General features: G+C 36.2%; 1 protein-coding gene across 1 annotated transcript in view; it reads right to left on the reverse strand.

The window, feature by feature from the left end:
- Positions 1-19,870, reverse strand: part of TOPAZ1 (testis and ovary specific TOPAZ 1) — an 89,852-nt gene that overhangs the window by 56,036 nt on the left and 13,946 nt on the right. Inside the window, exons 4-8 of the mRNA XM_055294766.2 lie at positions 19,170-19,297; positions 12,694-12,758; positions 8,020-8,159; positions 5,872-5,957; positions 4,512-4,631 (exon numbers count right to left, since the gene is read on the reverse strand). Of these exons, the coding sequence (XP_055150741.2) occupies positions 4,512-4,631; positions 5,872-5,957; positions 8,020-8,159; positions 12,694-12,758; positions 19,170-19,297 (539 nt within the window). The remainder of the gene's footprint in view (positions 1-4,511; positions 4,632-5,871; positions 5,958-8,019; positions 8,160-12,693; positions 12,759-19,169; positions 19,298-19,870) is intronic.

Below are 19,870 nucleotides of genomic sequence, written 5' to 3' on the forward strand. Positions count from 1 at the left end.
GGTATAAGTTCTAATGTTTGATAGCAGTGTAGGATGACTATAGTTAGCAACAATATATTGTGTATTTCAAAGTAGCTAGAAGAGAGAATTTGAAATGTTCCCAATTCATAGAAATGTTAAACACTCAAGGTGATGGATACACCAAATACCCTGACTTGATTGATCATTGTGATCTTGATTCACAATATTTTACATATTTATGGGGTATATGTGATATTTTGTTATATCTATGCATGTAAACTGTGTGGAAGTATAATAATACATTTTACGTATTTATGGGGTATGGGATATTTTGCCACATGCATAGATGTACAAAATATCACACACATAGATGTAACAAAATATGACATATGCCCCATAAATATGTAAAATATTATGAATCAAGAGCAATTAAAAAAAAAACCTACCAGTGGAGGCACAAAATAAGAACTGCCATCTCTCACTTAAAAGAATTAAAAGTGGCTGGGTGTGGTGGCTCTGTAATCCCAGCCCTTTGGGAGGCCAAGGTGGGCAGATCACCTGAGGTCGGGAGTTCGAGACCAGCCTGACCAACATGAAGAAACCCCGTCTTTACTAAAAATACAAAATTAGCCAGGTATGTTGGCATGCGCCTGTAATCCCAGCTACTAGGGAGCCTGAGGCAGGAGAATTGCTTGAACCTGGGAGGCGGAGGTTACAGTGAGCTGAGATTGTGCCATTGCTCTCTAGCCTGGGCAACAAGAACTCCGTCTTAAAAAAAAAAAAAAAAAAGAGTAAAGGCTTTACTTCCATTTTGTGCCTTTTCAGTGCTTAGCATTGTGCCTGGCATGTTGTAAATATTCAATAAATGGTAGTTATTATTATTATGTTTCTTTTACTTAAACTCTTTTTGACTCTCATTTTCTTTTCTTTTCTTTCTTTCTTTTTTTTTTTTTGAGAGGGAGTCTTGCTCTGTCACCCAGGCTGGAGTGCACTGGCGCAGTCTCGCCTCACTGCAACCTCCACCTCCTGGGTTCAAGCAATACTCCTACCTCAGCCTCCCAGGTAGCTGGGCGCCCGCCACCATGCCCAGCTAATTTTTGTATTTTAGTAGAGATGGGGTTTCACTTTGTAGGTCAAGCTGGTCTCGAACTCCTGACCTCAAATGATCTGCCCGCCTCAGCCTCCCAAAGTGCTGGGATTACAGGCCTGAGCCACTGTGCCTTGCCAAAAAAAAAAAAAAAAAAGAGAGACAGGGTTTCACAATGTTGGCCAGGCTGATCTTGAACTCCTGAACTCAGATGATCTACCCACCTGGGCCTCCCAAAGTGCAGGGATTATAGGCATGAGCCACCGTGCCCGGCCTCTCATTTTCATCCTCAAAGAAAATGGGGATTAAATCAGTTAATATACGTAAAGCACTTGAAACAGAATCTGACATATATGGTAAGTGTTGACTATTATTCTTTCACCCATGAATATCTTTTGATTTTTTCTATGAAGCTTCTTCTGATCTTACTTGTTTGAATTAATAATTTGCCTATCTATATTCTGCTCATATTTTATAACACATCCTTTATATTAAATAACATTGATTTGTTTGCTTGTGTGTCTCTCTGCCAAATGGGATTCTTGATAGCTGGGACCTATCTTACTTACCTTAGTGGTCTCAGTGCATAGTCTTTTCTTGACACATATTATTGTGGCTTTGAGCTGGGTTTTAAAGGATGAAGAGGATGGTGTGATTGGAGCATGGGGGGTGGTACTTCAGTGGGAAGTGAAATTTGACAAATACACTGACAAGTGATTGTAAGTTGTTGAATGCCAAACTAAATAATTTGAATTTATTTTGTATACAGAAGGGAGACTTTTTTTTTATTGATCAGATTAATTCCATATTTTAGGAAGATAATTCTGAATGCGGAGTAGAGAATATAGTGTAAAGAGGAAAAGAGATTGAAAACAAAAAGAAGATGTAAGAAACTCTGGCTCTTGCTATATTAGAGAGTTATTTTAGCAGAGGTCTTCTAGAATATAGCCTTTTATCATCATGTAACCTTTTAAGCCTTATCACAGAAAGGCTTCAGTGTGCCCTGCTAACTTTGTTTTGACTTCGGTTAAAAGAAAAACTTCAGAAAAAATAAATTTAATAGAGTTTATTTGAGCATTAAAAGATTCACAAATGGGGAAGCACCCCAAACAGAGGTTCAGAGAGCTCTGTTTCAACAGTGTGAACAGTGGGATTTCTTATAGACTGAATGTGGAAACAAAGTAGAGAAATTACTTGAATGGCTATAGCTAGGTGTTTGCCTTATCTGGGCACAATCTGGTGGTAAGCCTCTCGTTAGAGGATAGTTGTTGGTTTGGTTAAGATTAAGTTTTGACAACCTATAGATTGGGAGAAAATATTTGCAAGCAATACATTTGATAAGGGGTTAGTATCTAAAATATAAAAAGAATTCAAATAACTTTATAGAAAGAATACAAGTAATCCAATTTAAAAATGGGCAAGGGAGGCCGCATGCAGTGGCTCATGCCTGTCATCCCAGCAATTTGGGAGGCTGAGGTGGGCAGATCACGAGGTCAGGAGATGGAGACCATCCTGGCCAACATGGTGAAACTGCGTCTCTACTAAAAATACAAAAATTAGCCGGGCGTGGTAGCACAGGCCTATAGTCCCAGCTACCAAGGAGGCAGAGGCAGAAGAATCGCTTGAACCCAGGAGGTGGAGGCTGCAGTGAGCCAAGATCGTGTCACTGCACTCCAGCCTGGGCAACAGAGCGAGACTCTGCCTCAAAAAAAAGGGCAAGAGAGCTGAACAAACATTCCTCAAAAGAAGACATATAAATGGCAAATGTATGAAAAAAGGCTCAACATCACAAATCAGAGAAATGCAAATTATAAACCTCAGTGAGATATTACCTGACATCTGTCAGAATGGCTATTATCAAAAAGACAAACGATAACAAGTGCTGGCAAAGATGTGGAGAAAAGGGAATCTTTGTATACTGTTGGTGGCAACGTAAATTAGTATAGCCATTATGGAAAACTGTATGGTCATTCCTCAAAAAACTAAAAATAGAATTACCATATGATCCAGCAATCTCACTTCTGTGTATTTACCCAAAAGACTTGAAATCAGTATGTTGAAGAGATGTCTGCACTTCTATGTTCATTGCAGCACTATTCACAATAGCCAAGGTATGGAATCAACCTAAGTGTCCATCAATGGATTAATGGATTAAGCAAATGTGGTATATATACACAATGAAATACTATTCAGCCTTATAAAAAGAAAGAAGTTTTGTCACCGTAACACAGATAGACTGGAGAACATGCTAACTGAAATAAGCCAAGTACAGAAAGACAAATGCCATATATGTTCTCATTTACATATAGAATCTAAAACTCAAAGAAGCAGAGAGTAGAACAGTAGTTACCAGAGGACAGGGGTAGAGGGTGGTTAGCGAAATGGGGAGATGATGGGCAAATAGTACAAAATCTCAATTAAACAGGAAGAAAAAGTTTTTTTTTCTTTGATATCTATTGTATGGAGTGGTGACTATAACAAATAATAATGCACATTTCATAATTGCTGAGAGTAAATTTCAAATATTCTTACCACAAAAAAAGATAGCATCTTAGGTAACAGATATGTTAATTAGCTTGACTTAATTATTCCATATCATATTCATAAATCAAAACATCACACTGTACCCAATAAACTAGTTTTCAATTTGTAGTTTAAAAATAAAAATTAAAACAAAATACAAAAGGTGAAAAGGCAACTTCTAAAGTAGTAAATGATTTTATATATATAGATACACATACACACACACAACCAAGAACTTGTATACAGATTATATGATGAATTATTGTAGACAGAGAAGAAAAAGAATCCCATAGAATATAGGGAAAATATCTGTATACTTCCAAATAGAGCATATCCCATTAATGCCCAATAAACATTGAAAAGTGCTCAACTTCATCAATCATCAGGGAAGGTATCACTACCTACCCACCAGAATGGCTACATGCAAAAGGCTAATAATATCAAGAGCTGGTAAGGATGTGAAATAACCAGAATTCTCAGACATTGCTGGTAAGAGTGTAATTTGATAAAACCCCTCTGGAAACCTGTTTGGCTGTTATCTACTAGGGCTGAATATATGCAGACCCTATGACACAGCAGTTCCAGTTTTAAGTATAGCCTATCAGAATGTATACATATGTTCACCAAAGACATGGGGAACACTGACAACATCACAATTGTAATATCCAAATCTGCTCCACCCAATATTCCATTTTGATATACTCACAAAATGGAATATTAACTATTATAGGACAATGAGAAACATCTACAATAGGTGTTTGCTCAAAAATATTGAGCAAAAGAAGACAAAAGAATACACATATGATTCCATTTATATAAAGAACAAAAGCAGGCAAAACTCACATCTATGCTATTAGGAGTCAATGAAAATCTAAATTAAAATGCATGACTGAGACAGTTATTAAAACAATCTCTACTTTAAAGACTTTATATGTTTTACCTTTTCATCCCCTTGTTCAGGCACATGAGCAAACTTGCACAGTGGTCGCTCACAGCCACGTAATGTATTAAAATGAAATTTGCAATATTTATAGGGTATCATCAACCCTAGCTGGAACACCTAGAAAATTAGAAAGATTCACTATCTGTATTAACTGTAAAGCACTTACTGCAGTTAAGCAAGACAGCATTTGAAGCAACATAAATAACATACATTCCAAAGAGTATCAAGATAACTTGTTTGCTAATTTGATAAGAAAAAATAAAACTTCAAACAATTTATATTTTCAAAAATAATAAGAAAATCATTTCAGAGTGATTTGTCTGGATTTTAAAAAATTTATCTTTGTGTAAAATATTCCATCAAGGTTAGTCTCTTTTATGTCTCATTTTTTAAGACTGTTTTTTTTTGGAGCAGGTACAGGTTCACAGAAAAATTAAGGAACAGAAATATCCCATGGACTCCCTGCCCCCACATACTTTACATATTTAAAAAAATGTACACATTCCTCCTCCCTTTCATGTACCTGTCTCTGCTTTTACAAAAAGTTAATTCTATTATAATATACACTATATTTCAGATCCATTTATTAGATCCAAAATTCTCCTTAGTTTTTCTAATTAATAGAATAAGGCAAATGACAGAGTTAAAGCTTTTTACAACAAACTTTCCCCATAAACTGCTTTATATCAGCAGCTTTCTCTTTCATCACAGAAAACTATTCAGCCTGTTTTTTCTGTTTTGGATGTTCTCCCTCTGCTGTTTTCAACCTCTTACGCTATTTGTGAATATCCTCTAAGTCACTACTTATTTTCTACCCCTTACCACAAACCTCCATTCAAAATCCATATAATATCTGGAACTGCTTAAAAAATGATGATAGGCTAGGCATGGTGGCTCACGCCTGTAATCCTTTGGGAGCCCAAGGAAGGAGGATCACGAGGTCAGGATTTCGAGACCAGCCTGGCCAACATGGTGAAACCCCGTCTCTACTAAAAATACAAAACTTAGCCGGGCATGGTGGTGGGCGCCTGTAATCCCAGCTACTCAGGAGGCTGAGGCAGGAGAATCTTGAGGCTGAGGCTCAAACCCAGGAGGCGGAGGTTGCAGTGAGCCAAGATCATGCCATTGTACTCCAGCCTGGATGACAAGAGCAAGACTCCGTCTCAAAAAAAAAAAAAAAAAAAAAGATGATAGGGAAATACAACCAAAAGGTCCAAAGTATTGGTTTTATGAAATTATTTTTTTAACGGGAGGGTAAAAGAGGGAGTGGAGGAAAGTGAGGAAGAGGACAGAGGAGAAGGAAGAGGAGGGGGAAGAGAAAGAGACAGATTATTATTTTTTTTTAAAGTAGACTTACCCCCACATTTTTTTCCCTCTTAAATATTTCACAAGTTTCAGGAGTCTGCAGCTTTAGGACAGAATGTTTTCCCAGAAATCTGAAATCTAGAAATGATTTAGAGTGGCATTACACACCAATATGTTACAACTTATTTTCTTCATAACAATGAAATAGATGATCACTACTATCTGCTTTAAAGTTTCACTTTGAAATATTCATATTCAATTCACAGACTGTGCTGCCATGTGTGTTCCTGTGAAATATAGTATGATTTACATCTTAGGTACCCTCAAGTATTTCTAGACCTGAATTTAAAATTTTAAACTATAAGCTGCAGACAACTTTCTTAAAAATCTCACATAGCAGCATTGGGCACTGTATTCAAATGATATGTCTCTAAGTTAAATAGGCAAATATTATACACAATAAACATTTCTAAGGGAAGAAAACTAGTGACAAATCCAGGTGCCATGGACTGAACTGTGTCCCTACAAAATTAAAATGTTGAAGCCCTAACCCTCAATATGACTATATTTGGAGATAGGGTGTTTATAGAAGTTAATAAGGTTAAATGAGGTCAAAGAGGTGGGGTCCTGAATCAATGGAATTAACGTCCTTATATGAATAGGCACCAGCCTGGTGCAGTGGCTCACACCTGTAATCTCAGCACTTTAGGAGGCCCACGTGGGCAGACTGCCTGAGGTCAGGAGTTTGAGACCATTGAGACCAGCCTGGCCAACATGGTGAAACCTTGTCTCTACCAAAAATACAAAAATTAGCCAGGCATGGTGGTGCGCACCTGTAATCCCAGCTACTCGGGAGGCTGAGGCAGGAGAATCGCTTGAACCTGGGAGGGGGAGGTTGTAGTGAGCCAAGATCACACCACTGCACTCCAGCCTGGGCTACAGAGTGAGACTGTGTCTTAAAAAAAAAAAAAAAAGAATAGGCACCACAGAGCTTACACTCTTTCCTCGCACACACCAAGGAAAGGTTATGTGAGGACTTAGCAAGAAAGTAGCCATCTGCAAGCCAGAAAGAGAGCCCTCATCAGAAAATGAACCCTTCTAGAACCTTAGTCTTGAACTTCTAGCACTGTGCAAAATCAATTTCTGTTGTTTGAGCCCTTTCATCTGTGGCATTTCATTATGGCAGCCCAAGCAAACTAATAAACCAGGCATCATATCCCTTAATGTTGGTCTTTTAAAAAGAGAACTAGGGCATTTAAAAATGTTCTTTTCTAAAGATAAAAATAACAAATAAAAATAAAAGTATTTTTAATTTTAAATCATTTATTTTTTACTTTGGCAGCATCCAGCTATAATCTGAAACAAGCTGAAGTTTCTGCTGCATAACTTCACAGTAATTTGCATTATGAAAACTGTAAGACTTTTTAAGATAAAACACATGACCATCATGGGCTTGCTGTTATAGTATACAACACGAGGCAGCATGAAGTCAGTACTGGGTAGGTATAGAAAAGTTAGGTGTGCGCTATACAATGTGATTTTACAGATTCTAAATTCATCCTTTAATGTAGTCTATTTTGTTCAAAATATTGTTAATTATCAAAAAACTGACACAAGTTCTAAAATACATATACAAACACACTCCATCAAAATATATTTTAGATATAACCTGTAATTTACTTGCACTAACACTATCACATAAATACAGCTATTTCACATGTTGTTCCATCAAAAGTACTAAGTAGGCTGGGCGCCATAGCTTACACCTGTAATTTCAGCACTTTGGGAGGCTGAGGTGGACAGATTATAAGGTCAGGAGTTCAAGACCAGACTGGCCAACATGGTGAAACCCCATCTCTACTAAAAATACAAAAAATTAGCCGGGCATGGTGGCAGGTGCCTGTAATCCCAGCTACTCAGGAGGCTGAGGCAGGAGAATCGCTTGAACCTGGGGAGGTGCAGGTTGCAGTGAGCTGATATCGTGCCACTGCACTCCAGCCTGGGCGACAGTGTGAGACTCTGTCTCAAAAAAAAAAAAAAAAAAAAAGTATTAAGTAAAGGTGCACAAACCTTCTAATTTTAACATATTCTATATGTTTCCATTTTTCTTTTTTAATCGTTTTTTGTTTTTGGTAGAAAAATCTCCTAGTTTCTATATTACCAAAAGCCAACAGGATTTCATTAAGAAAACAAATAGTACCATTCATCCAGGAATTCAGTATTGTGTCTTCTTGACGACCACTTAGACTCAAAGGAGGTACTAATAAACACAGAGGTTTTGGGACTGGTGCTGCAAATTGACATTCGCCAACCATGATGTCTGCATTTCTAGAATCTTTGCTGTGTGAAAGGAAAAATTAACATCAGAATTTAAATGTATTTTTAAACATTAAAGTAATGCTTTGCAGATATTTCTTTTTTTTTAAAAAATTTTTTATTTTTGTACAAATTGAAGGACTGTGGCAACCCTGAGTTGAGCAAGTCTAATTGGTGCCATTTTTCTAACAGCATATGCTCACTTATGTCTCTGTGTCACATTTTGGTAATTCTCACAATATTTCAAATTTTTTCATTATTATTTTATCTGTTATGGTGATCTATGATCAGTGATCAATGTTACTACTGATATTGTTTCAGGGCACCATGAAAACTAAGCCCTTATAAGAGGGTGCACTTAATCAATGAATGATGTGTGTGTTCTGACTGCTCCACCAACTAACTGGCTGTTCCCCCATCTCTCTCCCTCTCCTCAGGCTTCCCCATTTCCTGAGACAAAACAATATTGAAATTAGACCAGTTTATGACCCTACTATGTCCTCTAAGTAGTCAAGTGAAAGGAGGAGTATCACATCTATCACTTTAAATCAAAAGCTAGAAATGATTAAGCTTAGTGAGGAAGGCATGTTGACGGATAAGATAGGCCAAAAGGTAGGCCTCTTGTAGCAAATAGTTAACCAAGCTGTCAATGCAAAGGAAAAGTTCTTCAAGGAAATTAAAAGTGTTACTCCAGTGAACATACGAATGAAAAGAAAGTGAAACAGCTTTATTGCGGAAATGGAGAAAGTTTGAGTGATCTAGATGGAAGATCAAACCAGTCACAACATTCCCTTAAGCCAAAGCCTAATATAGAGCAAGGCCCTAACTCTCTTCAATTCTGTGAGGGCTGAGAGTGGTAAGAAAGCTACAGAAGTATGAAGCTAGCAAAATTGGTTCACGAGGTTTAACGAAACAAACCATCTCTGTAACATAGAAGTGCAAGGTCAAACAGGAAGTGCTAAAGGAAAAGTTGGAGCAAGTTATCCAGAAGATCTAGCTAAGATAACTGATGAAGGAAGCTACAACAAACTGATTTTCAATATAGACAAAACTGCCTTATACTGGAAGAAGATACCATCTAGGACTTTCATAGCTAGAGAAAAGTTAATGCCTGGCTACAAAGATTCAACGAATAGACTGGCTCTCTCTTGTTAAGGGATAATGTAGCTGGCAACTGTAACCATTCCAAAAATCCTAGGGCCCTTAAGAATTATGCTAAATCTATTCTTTCTGTGCTCTATAAATGAAACATCAAAGCCTGCATGACAGCACATCTGTTTAAAGCATGGTTTACTGAATATTCTAAGCCCACTGTTGAGACCTATTGCTCAAAAAGATTCCTTTCAAAATACCACTGCTCATTGACAATGTATCTTGTCACCCAAGAACTCTGCTGGACATGCTCAAGGAGAAGAATATTTTGTTTTTTTTTTCTGTGTTTGCTTTTTAAGATGGAGTCTTGCTCTGTTACCCAGGCTGGAGTGCAGTGGCGCGATCTCAGCTCACTACAAGCTCTGCCTCCCGGGTTCAAGCAATTCTCTGCCTCAGCCTCCTGAGTAGCTAGGATTACAAGTGCCCGCCACCACGCCTGGCTAATTTTGGCATTTTTAGTAGAGGCAGGGTTTCACCATCTTGGCCAGGCTGGTGAACTCCTGACCTCGTGATCCACCCACCTTGGTCTCCCAAAGTGCTGGGATTACAGGCGTGAGCCACCATGCCCAGTCTGAATGTTGTTTTTATGCCTGCTAACACAACATCTATTCTGCAATCTATGAATCAAGAAGTAATTTTCACTTTTAAGCCTTATTATTTAAGAAATACATTTAATTAGGCTCTATCTGCCATGGATAGTGATTTCTCTGATGGATCTTGGCAAAATAAATTGAAAACCTAGGAAGAATTCACCATTCTAGGTGCCATTAAAAACATTTGTGATTTATAAGAGGTGGTCAACATATCAACATTAGCAGTCTGGAGGAAGTTGATTCCAACCCTCATAGATGACTTTCAGGGGTTAAATACTTCAGTGGTGGAAGTCACTGCAAATGCGGAGGACATAGCAAGAAAACTAAAACTAGAAGTCGAGCCTAAAGTTGTAACTGAATTGCTGCAATCTCATGAAAAAACGTGAATGGATGAAGAGTTGCTTCTTATGGATGAGCAAAGAAAATGGTTTCTTGAGATGAAATCTAATCCTGATGAAGAAGCCATGAACATTGTTTAAGTGACAAAGGACTCAGAATATCACACAAACTAGTTGATAAAGCAGAGGAAGAGTTTGAGAGGATTGAGTCCGATTTTGAAAGAAGTTCTACTGTTGGTAAAATGCTATCAAACAGCATCACATGCTACAGAGAAATCTTTTGTGAAAAGAAGTGTCAACTGATGCAGCAAACTTCACTGTTGTCTTATTTTAAGAAATTGCCACAGTCACCTCAACCTTCAACCTTCACCCCAATCTTCAACCTTCACCCCAATCTTCAACCTTCACCCAAATCTTCAACCACCCTATTCAGTAAGCAGCCATCAATATCCAGGCAATTATGACTCACTGAAGGCTCAGATGATGTAAGAACTTTTTGGCAATAAAGTATTTTTAAATGAAGGTGTGTACATTTTAAAAAGACATAATGCTATTGCACACTTAATAGACTAAAGTATAGTGTAAGCATAACTTTTACACGCACTGGGAAACAAAAAAATTCATATGACTCATTTTATTTGCTTTACAGCAGTAGTCTGAACTCAAACCTGCAATACCTCCAAGGTATACCTGTATATATTACAATTCTTCAACATCTCCAATAGGTTGTTCCTGCCTTCTTAACTAGAAAACCAGCACTTCTTCAGTGGTTGGAGTAGAGGAAGGAACGGGGTGGTGTGGTTAAGATTAGAGCAAAATATTTTTGACCATGCCAAACAAAAGGTCTGAGGAGGAGTTAGGTTAGTGCTCTAATCGGAAAAGTTCATTAAATTATTCTACTGATAATGTGATTAAATGAATTATAAATTATTCTTCAGGAAAAGTATACACAATAAGCCTATAAAGGTATTTGAGCGCTTTCTCTGGGGAAAAGGTATTAAAAGTGTTATTGTTCCAGGGTGGCTGATTTAAACAGCTTTAATTGCATTCTAATATGTGAGATCCTACATAACCAATTTTACAAAAATTTAATTTGGACACTACTTATCTAGAAAAATAATTTAAGCAAGGGGAGAGAGAGAAGTACTTCAGAGCTGATTAGTAAATACAAATGCATTTACTTTTTAGGAGAAAGGTTTACACCAACATTCAGATACTATAATCTTTACCTTAAAAATAATTCTAATAAGTTTTTTCAGCTTGTGTTTTCTGGGCCAGAGGAGAGTAAAAATAGCAAGAAGAGGGACCCGTATTTATGAGTTGAAATTTAGTATCATTGATAGAATTTAAGATTTTCACACAAAATAAAGATATTCACTTCTCTCCCCAACTTGGGATGTCACTTAATATGTATTATCAGTATGTCCTCCACAAATAAAACAAAAGCAGCAACATAAACAAAGAAATAGAAATTATGAATTCTTATAGATGGAAGAGATTATCTATGTTTTATTTTTGATCAGATGACTGAAGCCCATGGAGATGTAATGACTTAACCAATCAATGTCACACTGGTGATCACTATGCTAGAGTCAAGTTGATAAACCTTCGCAGGCTGCAATTGCACTATCTTAGTTTGTAAGCAAAATGATTTCAACAGAAAAAAAAAAGTTAACCTTGTTGCTTTTTCTTTAGTATCTTCCTTTTTCTTTAGTATCTCCAAATGGTCATGAACTAAACTAAACCTTCTATGCCAATTTAATTCTTGCCTAGCCTTTCCCTTAACACAGTTCTCAAACTTGAGCATGCATCAAAATCAGCTGGTGGTCTTGTTAAAAACAGATTGATAGGCCCATCCCCAAAGTTTGATTCAGTAGGTCTGAGATGGGAACCAATAATTTCAATTTCTGACAAGTTCCTACATGATGATGCTTCTCCAAGGATCACACTTTGAAAATTACTGCCTTAACATTAAAGGCCTCAAATGTATCCATCACTGTCCTGGGTGAGCCTTGCCTCAAATGCAAAATGAGGGTGGTAGAGGATGGATCAGATGATCTTTAAGGTGTCCTCCAACTCTAAATGTGGTGGTTTTATATGTTCCAGTGAGTGTGCTATAACTCTCAGTATGAATCACTGCATCCATGTAAGATCCTTGCAAACTGCAATGTGAATCTGATTTCAGCCACTCATCTTCATAAAAGTCAAACATACATCATTTTTTCTTTTTATCACTACTCCTTATCTTTCCTCAAAAAATATTTTAATGGCTCAAAAAACTTAGTGGCAGCTTTAAGGTAATTTACAATACCCCTTACACCTGAGTACATCTGACACATTAATTAAATTATACCTATATATGGCTTATGGCATATAGCCCAAGCATATAAACAGCAGAGAATAAAAAACATACTCAAGATATAAATTAGATGAATGACTATTTTAAGTTATGTAATTAAGAATTATGTTACAGACCTTTTGCAAACTTCATAAATATTTTCTTTTTCTTCTTTGGTAATCACTTTGTCTGAAAATCTATGCTGTGAAGAGATTATGGTTAAATAAGTACAAGTGAATGTATTACATACTAAGCTATGAGGCTTACTGGATTTATTATAATGTATTAGATGTTAATTAAACAACTAGTTTATGGCCAATCCCTAAAAACAATTCTATTCTACATAATTTAAAATACTGAATACTGACTTTAAAATTTCCACTGCTGCTTAAGAGAAAAATTAATATAAGTCAAAATATTTGTCCAGGTTTTGATATCACCTTTAATTACCCAAGTCGCTATTTCAAATTATTAGGTAAAACTAAAGTTGAGTTTCTTTTTATTCAGAAAAAAGCTTGAGCTTTGAGTTATTTTAAAGTGGTATTTATGAACATAAAATTTATATTTCATAAGAAATATTTAAATGTGTTTTAAATATAACTATACTTACATTTCACAAGTAGCTCTTTTGAAATCATGATTTTTCAGTCATAAGAAGGTTATACATGTTCAAATATTAAACTTTTGAAAAAACAGGCATCCACTAAAAGAATAAAATACCTAGGAATACAGCTAACCAGGGAAGTGAAAGATCTCCATGATGAGAATTACAAAACACTGCTCAAAGAAATCAGAGATGACATCAACTAATGGAAAAACATTCCATGATCATGGATAGGAGGGAGCAATATCATTAAAATGGCCATACTGCCCAAAGTAATTTATGGATTCAATGTTATTCCTATTAAACTACCAATGACATTCTTCACAGAACTAGAAAAAACTATTTTAAAATTCATATGAAACTCAAAACGAGCATGAATAGACAAGGCAATCTTAAGCAAAAAGAACAAAGCTGGAGGCATCATGTTACTGACTTCAAACTACGCTACAGGGCTATAGTAACCAAAACTGCATGGTACTGGTACAAAAACAGATATACGGACCAACAGAACAGAATAGACAGCCCAGGAATAAGGCTGCACACCTACAACCATCTGATCTTCAACAAAGCTGACAAAAACAAGCAATGGGGAAAGGACTCTCTATTCAATAAATGGTGCTGGGTAACTGGCTAGTCATATGCAGAAGACTGAAACTGGACCCTTCTTTTCCCATATGCAAAAATCAACTCGAGATGGTTTAAAAACTTAAATATAAAACCCGAAACATAAAAGCCTTGGAAGACAACCTAGAACTCTTAGAAAACTACAAAAATCAACTGAGAAACATAAAACATAACAAACTGAAGGACCTACCATGTTCCTGGATGAGAATACTAGAGTTAAAGATGCTAATTCTCCCCAAATTAATTTATACATTAAAAAAACTACAATGTGAGTTTAAAGCACTCTTGAAAAAAATACATGAGAGAGAACCACCAAAAAATATTTTACTATTTAATATTTTACTTACTATTTTTCAAAAAATTGACCGTATGCTATTGGTGTAAGGACTAGAAATCAATGAAACAAATGAAACAGATCTATACATAAAACTTTGAAAATATTAAATATGGCACTTGAAATTTAGGAGGAAATGATTCAATAAATGGTAGAACAACTGGCTAGTTAATTGGATGGAAAATAAGTGTGCTCCTAACTCACCATATGCCCAAATACCTTTTAGGTTCATTAAAATTTCATTAAATTAAAAATAAATTCTAAAAGTAGCAAAAGAAAATAAAATAGCAAAACAAATCAAATATATAAATGAGTATATAATTTGGAGGGTTGGGAAAGCCTAAGTGTGACACCAAAGGCAGAAACCATGAAGTAAGATATCAATAGGTTTGACTATAAATATTTTAAATATTTTCATATGTTAAGAGAATAGAGTACAAAATGCCATCTGCTAAAATAAGGAAAAGTTACATTATTTCTATATTCCTTCTCCTAAGATAAATTTTAGTTTGATAAAAAATTTAAACATAATAAATAACACCAAAAAACCCTAAAAGAAAATATGGGAGAAAATTTTTTTTTTTTTTTTTTTTTTTGAGACGGAGTCTCGCTCTGTCGCCCAGGCTGGAGTGCAGTGGCGCAATCTCGGCTCACTGCAAGCTCCGCCTCCCGGGTTCACGCCATTCTCCTGCCTCAGCCTCCGAGTAGCTGGGACTACAGGCACCCGCCACCATGCCCGGCTAATTTTTTGTATTTTTTAGTAGAGACGGGGTTTCACTGTGTTAGCCAGGATGGCCTCGATCTCCTGACCTTGTGATCCGCCCGCCTCGGCCTCCCAAAGTGCTGGGATTACAAGCGTGAGCCACTGCGCCCGGCCGAAAATTTTAAATGTTGAGATGGGGAAGGGTTTCTCTAAATGTGACTTGTAACTCCTATTATAAAAGAAAACTGACATATTTGATTAAATAAAAATAAAAGGCTTTTATAAGATGAAAAGCTCCTAAACTAAGTCAAAACAAATGAAATCCAGGAAAACGTATAGCCACATATGACAAGAACAGATATGTTTATTTCATGAAAAGTTCCTACAAGTAAAAAAGATCAAATCCGGAAGAAAATGGGCAAATGGGCATGTATTAATCCATTTTCATGCTACTATAAGGAACTGCCCAAGACTGGGTAATTTATAAAGGAAAGAGGTTTAACTGACTCGCAGTTCAGCATGGCTGGGGAGGCCTCAGGAAACTTACACAAGGTGAAGGGGAAGCAAGGCACCGTCTTCACAAGATGGCAGGAAGGAGAACGAATGCAGGAGGAACTACCAAACGCTAATAAAACCATCAGATTTCGTAAGAACTCACTATCACAAAACAGCACGGGGGGAGCTGCCTCCATGATTCAATTACCTCTACCTGGTCTCTCCCTTGACATGCAGGGATTATGGGGATTATGTGGATTCAAGGTGAGATTTTGGGTGGGACCACAGCCAAACCATATCAGGACATAAACAGCAAGTTCATAGAAAACAATATAAATGGCTTCTAAAGATGTTTAACTAGACTCGTAAGAGAAATGCATATTAAAACTAAAATAAAGCCATTTATAAAAATAAGCAGATGGACAAAAATTAATAATGAATTAGTGTGTGGGGAGAAAATGGCACTCTCACACAATATTGTTGAAAGTATAAATCAAAGCAATCTCTATGAAGGACAATTTGACAATTCCACTTCTAGGAATTAATCCAAAAATGCTTGCACATATGCAAAATGCCTTATGCTCAAGGATGCATAATGCAGCAATATTTAAATAGCAAAAAAATGGAAACAAACCAAGTGTCCATCAATAGTGGGACTTGTTAGATTATATTCATATAGTAGGTAATTATACAACTATAAAAACAAGACATCATTACATACATTGAAAGGAAAAACATCTCAAGCAAGGTAAAGAACAGTATGCTACCATCTGGATGAAATTCAAATGAATTCACAATGGGTGTACTTTGAGAAATGGCAGAGAATCTCCTATTGGGGTAACTCTTCTGCAGATAACAACCATAAACCCTGGATAAAATATTTTTAAACTACCTGAAAAGCCTGGAGAGATATGAAAAGCAGGCAGAACCTAGAGGGAAGTCTACACGCAAAAAGATGGAATGCCACTGGGTAAATGTCTTGCTTTTATGGCTGTATACCCAAGGGCAGGCCCTAGTTGGAACCACTTGGGGAGGACAACAATTTGCCCTACTAACAAAGAACCAGAAGAACAGAGTTTGGGGTAAAATCACAAACTGGAAAGTGAGGCTAGGAATCTGGGAGAAAGCCTAACAGACAAAGCCCCCAAATCTACTTATAACTTGGCCCAAATCTCTAGCTGATCTCTGAACTATATGTATGTAACATGGATTCCAAAGAGCCCAGCTAAGACTCAAAGAACTGAACAAACATTTCAACTGACTCCAACCACAGGGGAGTAATCTGGAGGATGAGTTCACCCAAGTCAAAACCTAACATGCGACTACTATATAGCTCAGCAGTTACAGCCCATTTATCCCAGAGAAATTAAAACACATAGATACACAAAAACCTGTATATGAATGTTTATAGATAGCAGCTTTATCCTGTAACAGTCCCAAACTAGAAACAATCTAGATATCCATCAATGAGCAAATAGCTAAACAAACTACGGTACACTCATACCATGGAGTATTACCAAACAGTAAAAATGAATGAACTATCGATACATGCAATGACTTGGTTGAATATCCACAGGATTATCCAGGTGGAAAAAAAAAAAGAAACCAATCTGAAGAGGTTACATACTGTATGAATCCATTTATATAATATTCTTGAAATGACAGAATTATAGAAATGCAGAACAGATATGTGGTTGTCCAGGGTTAAGGAATGGGTGATGGAGGAAAGAGAGAAGAAAGTAGGTATGCGCTATCAAAGGGCAACATGAGGGATCCATGTGGTGACGGAAATGTTCTGTAATATCTTGACTGCATTAATGCCAATATTCTGGTTGTGATATTGTACTAGGTTTTGCAATATATTACAATTGGGAGAAACTAGGTAAAGGGTACATAGATATCTATGTATTATTTCTTATAACTGCATGTGAATCCACAATTTATCTCAACTAAAAGTGGGATGCTGCTGAAACAGTATTTATGGATACATTTATAGCACTAAATGCCTCTATTAGAAAATAATAATGGTTTCAAATCAATGACCTCGGCTGCAACTTTAGGAAGCTACAGAAAGTACAAATTAATCCAAACTAAGTAGAAGGAGGAAATAACCAAAGCAGAAATCAGTGAAACTGAAAACAAAAAAGCAACACAGGAAAAAAAATCAGTAAAACTAAAGCTGTATTTTTTTTTAAGAATTATCAATTAATAATCCTCTAGCCAACATCTTATGAATCTATATTTTAAAATGCCAAAACTATAGAAATTATTGGGGGAGGGAGAGAGGTATGACTGTTAAGGGGTAGCATAAGGGATATCTTTGTGGTGATGGAATAGCTCTTTGACTGCAGTGGTGGTCACATAAATCTGCATATTTGATAAATGACACTGAACTACACAAACTTTTTTATCAATATCAAATTCCTGCTTCTTATACTTTAAGATGTAATTATAGGGGAAAACTAGGTGAAGGCAACATGGGTCCTCTCTGTACTACCTTTGTAACTCCCTGTGAATCTCTATTTCAAAATAAAAAGTTAAAAAAAGTACACTAGTACTTTATCAGGAGCCCAACAGTAGAATCATCAAGTAATTACTACTATGGTAAACCTAAAAATTGACAAGTAATACACAGGAGAAAAGAAAAGGCCTCTGGAAAAGAATCATTCACACACACACACACACACTATATATATATATATATAGTACACACACACATAATTTTTATATATATATATATATTAGATAGACACAAACACACACACACCCCTACCTTTTCTTTTTTGAGACAGGTCTTGCTTTGTTACCCAGGCTGGAGTGCAGTGGCCCGAACATGGCTCACTGCAGACTTGACCTCCCAGGCTCAAGCTATCCTCCCACCTCCACCCCGCCAAGTAGCTGGGACTACAGGTGGATGCCAGCACTCTTGGCTAATTAAAAAAAAAATTTTTTTTTGTAGAGACAAGGTCTCACTATGTTGCTCAAGCTGGTCTCAAATTCCTGGCCTCAAGTAGTCCTCCCACCTCAGCCTCCCAAAGTTCTGGGATAACAGGCCTGAGTCACTGCACCTGGCATATTGATCTTTTATTTCCCAATATACATGTATGTACTTGTACATACATACATACTTGTACATACATACACATATAGTGGAAGTAAAAGATCAATAAGGAAGCATTTCTAAAAATTTACAGCCAGCCATATATAAAAGCAGAAAAGAAGTAGGCCAGGTAAGTCAATCTATTTACCCTCTAATGTTCCTAAAATGTAAGGTAAGAGAGAGATGAAAGCAAGTTTGTTAATTCCCAAATTTGGGGGCCAGATATCTTAAGAGCAAATATTACTGACTAATATTTGTATTACTGACTAATTTTGTAAAGGGTTAGTACTTTGAAGCCTACCATGGTATTAGAAGGATAAATATATAATCCCCCTTCCCTCAAACAAAACAAAGAAATCATCCCATACTAGGAAGCATGGCCCTCAGGTACTATGCTACCTGAAAATTAAGGAAGATCAAACGATTTTCAGTACTTCGTGTTTTCTGAGGCAGAAAAATAAGTAATATCTTATTTAGAAAGACTTTCATAGATTTGTGACAAACTTCAGATACTAAAAAGCTAACTACAGTATGTAATTAAACAGTACATCCCATTTTCCCAGGCAAGGAAGATCTTTTTTATACTATGCTTACACCAAGTATCAAGGGATACATCCCATGGCTAGAGTGACTTGATTCTTTTATTCAATAAAGGGAGTTATACTTGCCACCCAATAGCACTGTTAAGATAGATTTATACATTACCACTATTTAAGACCAAGAAATAAAAAAACACAAAAGATCCTCTAGTACCTTTTCATCCAAGTCTGAACCTTTTATTTGTTCACCGAAGTCTCCCAGTGTTTCATTTTCAGAGGTCTCATTAGCAACTTCTCCTAAGGAAGTGTTTGCATCTTTGGGATCATGTTTTATTTCACTTGCTGAAAAGAAATAATATTCAACTATAGAAACTTTAAAGACAAAATAACTGCGTTATTCAAAGGCTGTTCTAAAAAATGCCTTAGAATTCAGAGGCTCTTTTCAGGTCTAATGTGACAAATATGAAGCAGAGTTTTCAGCAAATTATACAATAATTCCTCTCTATCAATATAACTCCATTATATTATATAAAAAGACAGATATTTAAGAATTTTTCTTGATCATCTCAAGAATTTTTAATTTTAAATATACTTATTTTAAATATACTTACATACTTTTAAATATACTTATAAAATAAAATGTATTTTAAATATACTTATAAAACTTGAAAGTCAAAGTAAAATTAACTTTCATACTAAATTATGCCCTGTGAAATAAAGATTCAGGTAAACTTTTGACTAGCTGTTAACTATATATATATATATATATATATATATATATATATATATTTTTTTTTTTTTTTTTGAGATGGAGTCTCGCACTGTTGCCCAGGCTGGAGTGCAGTGGCGTGATCTCGGCTCACTGCAAGCTCCGCCTCCCAGGTTCACATCATTCTCCTGCCTCAGCCTCCTGAG

This window comes from Symphalangus syndactylus, chromosome 1, assembly GCF_028878055.3.
Source record: "Symphalangus syndactylus isolate Jambi chromosome 1, NHGRI_mSymSyn1-v2.1_pri, whole genome shotgun sequence".
Lineage (NCBI taxonomy): Eukaryota > Metazoa > Chordata > Mammalia > Primates > Hylobatidae > Symphalangus > Symphalangus syndactylus.